At 40.0% G+C, this 6,000-nt stretch overlaps 1 protein-coding gene across 1 annotated transcript; it reads left to right on the top strand.

Annotated features, from left to right (window-relative positions):
* Nucleotides 1–1,297: 1,297 nt before the first annotated feature.
* LOC117790767 (protein mab-21-like) lies at nucleotides 1,298–5,534 on the top strand. Its single transcript, XM_034630324.1, has 3 exons — nucleotides 1,298–1,676; nucleotides 3,515–4,068; nucleotides 4,851–5,534. The coding sequence occupies exons 1-3, from the start codon at nucleotides 1,474–1,476 to the stop codon at nucleotides 5,198–5,200; spliced, it is 1,107 nt and encodes a 368-aa protein (XP_034486215.1). The 5' UTR covers nucleotides 1,298–1,473; the 3' UTR covers nucleotides 5,201–5,534.
* Nucleotides 5,535–6,000: the final 466 nt, after the last annotated feature.

Here is a 6,000-nt window from a genome sequence, read left to right on the forward strand (position 1 = left end):
GCGCGCCGCGGTGTGACAGCGTCTGTCCGGCCGACGGCACGTTGCACACTGCTGAATCCGCGCTCTCTCTCTCTCCCCTTCTCGCTCTCTCTTTCTTTCTCATTCTCTGTCGCGACTGGGCGGAGCTTGTGTGCGCCGGTTCAGCCAATGCCATGGCTCGCTCACATAGATACACTCACGCACACCAGCCGCGGTAGATTCAAAAGATACATAGATACAGATACACACTTTCACATTGGCTGCAAACAGGGTCGCTTTGTTTGCTTTGAACTTACTTACTGTTTGCTGTTTTCGCTCTTTGTGCCACTTACATACACACATGGACTTACACACACACACACACACAGACAAAACTCCAGTATCTTAACGATTTTTGTTGTTGCTGTTTTTTTTAGCTGCTGCATGGCACGAGACTGAGCAACAATGACACGGCCTCTGTCACGTGACACTTTGACAGTTGCATCTGTATCTGTATCTGCATATCTGCAGCTGTATCTATGTAACTGCGCCTGCAGCAGTATCTGTATCTGTATCTGCATTTGCATCTGTGTCTGTATCGGAATCTGTATCTGCAACATACATACTATATATGAGCAACTGTATTTGTGGGTGTAATCACACTCCATTCATGAGATGGCGGATAAACTAACACACACACACACACACACACCGACACAACAAGAGCAACAACGAGTTGCACTTTTTTTTGCCGACGCAGCAAGTGTGTGTGTGTGTGTTTGAGTGTGTTTGAGTGTGTTTGAGTGTGTTTCTCTGGCCGAACGTTTTATCTGCCAAAGCTGTAAATATCCGCGAGATTTACAACGCTGACGACGAAGACGGCGGACACGGACGACGACGGTGACGTCGACAACGTTGCGTATCTTTTCATATGAATCGGTATCGGCTGTTTTGGAATCGTTGCCAAGCATTCGACAGCACGACAAGAAGACAACACGACTCCAACTCGCAATAACGCATTACGCATCCGTAAAACGCGGCTAATCCGCCAGATTTCGGCAGCAGATCTGCAGCTACAGATACAAATGCAGATACAGATGTAGCTACAGATACAATATCTGTCAGATACGCGCCCGTGAGTCCAATCCAACACAATTTAACACACCAAAAATACACATAAAAAAACAAAAAAAAACAAAAAATTTGTGTTGTGCTCCACTTGCAACCCATTGTTGCCACACGGCCTGTCAACGTAACTCACAATTGAATTGTTCCTTTGTCTTCGCTGCATTGCGCGGACTTCGAATCTGACTCCGATTCCATTTCGATTTCCATTTCCGATTCCGAGGCTCAATCGCATCTTCAAAGTCACATAATTGGCAAAAGCCTTTGGGGTCACGGTCATCGGTTGGGTTGTTTGTAGTTAACCGCCAGATCTGACCAGATCAGCCCCAGACCGGGAGTCGTCAGTCGAGTTCCTGATTTGAGGATCAAGTGCTCATCGATACTATCAACATGCTGGTGCCACCGGACATGATGGCCGCCCAGACGCGAATCATTTACCAGATGAATCGATTTTGCGCCGAACGCGTCCAGGCGCGCATTTTTAAAACGGCGACGGCCATTCGAGAGATCTGTAAAATTGTACAGGATATACTCAAGGAGGTGGAATTACAGGAGCCGCGATTCATCTCCAGTCTTGTTGAGTGCAATGGCAGGTGAGTATTAAGAATACTTTGAATACAAATCAGAAATACTTACGTTAAAGAAAAATCAATTAAATCTATCTTAATAAGAGTAGAATATATAACTCAGCAAGTATAGTAATCCTTTCAGCAAGTATAGTAATCCATAATACGCAAAATTAGATTTCCATCAAACCTAGCTTAAGTTTTAAAACAAAGGAAGAAATTGAATCAATTGCAATAGGAGTTAATTATTTCATTTATGTTTATTTTTGAATATATAATAGAAAAGAAAGACACACGAGAAAGATTAATTTGAATTAACTTTAAATCACACTGACGATATATTAATTTTCCATAGATATTAAGAATAAATTCATATTGAGAACTTTTAAATGAAAAGCTAGTGTAAACCTTGTCTAAATTAAGCTTAACTGAGATGTTTTACAATATAAGTTCCCACCTAAATATTGTGGATAATTAAAACTATCAGTTTTTCTTCACTTTATAACATGAAATCGCATTCGAAAAAAGGTTTTCAACAGTAAAACTTTAAATTGCCTTCCCAATTTATTTTACCTTATAAGATTTTATGTAATTTCGTGCCCAGGTACTTTGTACTAAAAGTGGATTTTCGACCGATTGTTCCTATGCCAGCTATATGATATAGCAAAGCGATCTAAACCAAAGTTGGCCAGGATGTATAACACCAAACTAAATGTTCTATCAGTTTGCTTAAAATATCTTCAAAAACAAAAAAATTTTTCATACTAAAACTTGATTTTTGACTGAGCGTCTCTATGGTAGCTATATGATATAGTGATCCGATTTGAACCAAATTGGATGGATGTATAATACCGACCTAGATGTTTGTTGTGTCAGATTGTATATTGTGTCGAGATATCACAGGTATATGGGAGCTATATGATATATAGTAGAGGTCCGATCCAACAAAAAAAAAAACAAACTTGATCTGCGTACAGTATCCAGGAACCTAAATACCAAGTTTGAAGTCTCTAGCTCTTATAGTCTCTCAGATCGACGCGTTAAGACAGACGGACAGACGGACAGACAGACGGACAATGCCCAATCGACTCAGCTGTTGATCCTGATCAAGAATATATATAATTTGGGGGGTCTGCCACGCCCTCTTCTGCCTATTACATATATTCTGGCAAATAACGCTAAATAACAGCCTGATTGTAACATTTACAAATAAATCCCATCATTAAATGGATTTCAAAATTTCTAATTCTGTCATTTACAATATCCAAAAACATTTTTTTTTGTTACATGACGCAAAAACAATTAAAAAAAATGTTTTTTAGCTGAACTTAAAAATTAAACATATTTAGCGGTAAGCTTTAATTTTTATTCTGTTTTTTACATTTTTTAAAAGCAAATTAATATATATTTTTTTTTTATTTAGACACACTTATACCAGAGAAAATGTATCTGAAAAAGTAGTTTTGGTTTATGTTACAAGCTAAAAGCGTGAAACTTGTTGCCTAGTGTTATTCATTAATCATTCCAAAGACAATCAGAATTCAAAATATTTGTAGTTAGGCGTGCGTAAGGTGTGCGTAAGACAGTCATTGCCACAAGATGTTGCAATCAATATGAGGTGATCTGGGCAAGAGGAGCATGACTTGACAGCAATGACAATGCATGTTCCATGCGATGAAAGATATCCGATGTTGTTATATTGATCCCTTGGCAGCTCGAGGGCCACACAGTGGGACGATGACAGCCGTCAGTCGACTGAATTACGCATATCCAATTGGTGGATCCACTTGATCCGCACTAGTTCTAAGATTATCAATGGATTATTTGACCCACTGCAGCAGTAACGTGTTAATGTCTTCTTTTAGGTTTGAGGGTGTTGAAGTGATCTCGCCCAATGAGTTCGAGATTGTGCTCTATCTTAACCAGATGGGCGTGTTTAACTTTGTGGATGACGGGACACTGCCCGGCTGTGCGGTGCTCAAGCTGAGCGATGGACGCAAGAGATCCATGTCCCTGTGGGTGGAGTTCATCACTGCGTCGGGATATCTGTCGTCCCGCAAGATTCGGGCACGCTTCCAGACATTGGTGGCACAGGCCTGTGACAAGAGCATCTATCGGGATATGGTCAAGATGATTGGAGATACCACAGAGGTGAAGCTGCGCATACGGGAACGCTTTGTGGTGCAAATAACGCCGGCATTCAAATGCTCCGGCATCTGGCCAAGATCGGCGGCACATTGGCCCATGCCGCACATACCCTGGCCACATCCAAACATTGTCGCCGAGGTGAAAACCGAGGGCTTTGATCTACTCTCCAAGGAGAGCATCATCATGCAAAACAAGAACAACAATGCGGCCAGCATGGAAGGCGATGCCTGGGTGCTCAGTTTCTTTGAAGCTGAGAATCGGCTGTTGCAAGGTAGGTGAGAGGTACACAGAAAAAAAATCTGGGATTCCGCAATAAAATCAATCCAAAGCAGCGTCAAAAGTACGGTAGTCCCAGATTTTCTTACGTCAAGTACAAAGTACTTTATTTAAGCAATATTTTTCTCAGCAATATTTAGATATTCGGGATTCCGTAAGATTGTTTTCAGTGCAAATCAAATCTTCAAAAAAAAAAAAAAACTTTTCACGAGGTCAGAGTCTAGTGACGAAAGTCTAGGTGCCCAAAAATGTATGATATCCAATTTTGTGACGAATATATCTAATATATTAAATTATAAAAAATAGTTCGGCAATCGGCACTGCGCAAAAAAAATAAATTTTTGGGTAAAACGAATGTCGAATGTCGCATGCCGAACTATTTTTATTTTTCATCTGATCGGATCTGATCGGACAGTCGTAGTAAATTGTCCATATTAGCTGTATATATTGCTAGTCGCCTTTCGCGCCCTTCGTGCTGCTTTCGTCACTAGCGCGTGATATTTTAGAATTTTTCGACTTTTTTTGATATATAGACGTTGCAGTTTTATCCGCATATTGTTTTAATTTTACAATAATATCCTGAAGGTATTACCTTAGAAATTCATGCTTAATTCAAGAATTTTTACTTGATTTTTAGAACGATTTATTTTTTTGTGTAGGGAGTAAGGATGACCTAGAAGTGGAGTAAGATTTTGTGCGATATACAATTGCAGTTTGAAAAAAAAGAAAAGAAAAGAAAAAAAAACCAAACTGATGTACATACTTGTATCTTCAAAGGTAGCTGCCGTCGTCGCTGCTTGAGCATATTGAAAACGCTGCGTGACCGTCACTTGGAGCTGCCCGGGAATCCGATCAGCGCGTATCATCTGAAGAATCTGCTGCTCTACGAGTGTGAGAAGCATCCGCGTGACTTTGAGTGGGACGAGAGCTGCATTGCGGATCGACTGAATGGTATATTCCTGCAGCTAATCTCGTGCCTCCAATACCGACGCTGTCCCCACTATTTCCTGCCCAGTCTCGATATGTTCAAGGGCAAATCTCCCAGCGCCCTAGAACAGGCGGCTAAGCAGGTCTGGCGTTTAACTCGTGAGATGCTCACTAATGCCAATGCCTTTGAAAAGTTGTAAGCGAAATCTCTCAGCAAAGGCAGAGAAAGAGACAGAGAGAGAGAGAGTATAGAAAGAGAGCGAAGCGTGTGTACGAGTATGATTCAAGGTGCTAAATTTTCATTGTCACAGGGCGACGATTGCGTTGATCTGATAAGCGACTGACCTCAGTGGCTGCCATTTTGTGTGCCATGTGTGTGTGCCATGTGTGTGTGTGTGTGTGTGTGTGTGTGTGTGTGTGTGTATCAGTGTGTGTGCATAGCAACAACAATAGCAAGCAGCGAGACCCGAAGTGTTAATGCAAAGATGCGAGATAAGCCGCACTTTTGCCCACTCCTCAAATCCAGCAAAAAAACACAAAACAAAAAAAAGGAAAACAAAATTCGACTCTTTTTTTTTTTTGCAACTGCTGCTGCTGCTTCTTCTTCCTCTTGCTTCCTCTCCCCAGTGTTGCCAAAATTTTGAGGGTCTAAATAGTTTATTTGATACAAAAAAGTAGCTGGAGAATGCTAAAAGTTTATTAGAAATGCTTAAAAAATTTCTAATTTGGTTTTAAGTTTTGCATAATACTACGAAAATACATAATTGAAAGTAAGTAGCTATAAAAGAATTTTTGTTAACCTTAAAAACATGTTCCATGATAAAATAACGTTTAAACATTTGAACAGGATGTATTTTAAACATTTTTTCCGAATACTAGCTTATTAATGCTTTCTTTAAATATTTCTACGATGAATTGTTGATTTTCATAAGTATATTGATTTTCTATTTATTTAAATAGATAGATTTCAAGCTAAAAGCATTTCTATAGTTTTCTAGCT

The sequence above is a fragment of the Drosophila innubila genome, chromosome X (genome assembly GCF_004354385.1).
Source record: "Drosophila innubila isolate TH190305 chromosome X, UK_Dinn_1.0, whole genome shotgun sequence".
NCBI lineage: Eukaryota > Metazoa > Arthropoda > Insecta > Diptera > Drosophilidae > Drosophila > Drosophila innubila.

Bases quoted from the DNA above. Each gene is read 5' to 3' on its own strand.
- LOC117790767 (XM_034630324.1), top strand. From the start codon at position 1,474: ATGCTGGTGCCACCGGACATGATGGCCGCCCAGACGCGAATCATTTAC. The intron at 1,677-3,514 runs GTGAGTATTAAG...GTCTTCTTTTAG, and splicing joins CTTGTTGAGTGCAATGGCAG to GTTTGAGGGTGTTGAAGTGA. The intron at 4,069-4,850 runs GTAGGTGAGAGG...GTATCTTCAAAG, and splicing joins TGAGAATCGGCTGTTGCAAG to GTAGCTGCCGTCGTCGCTGC.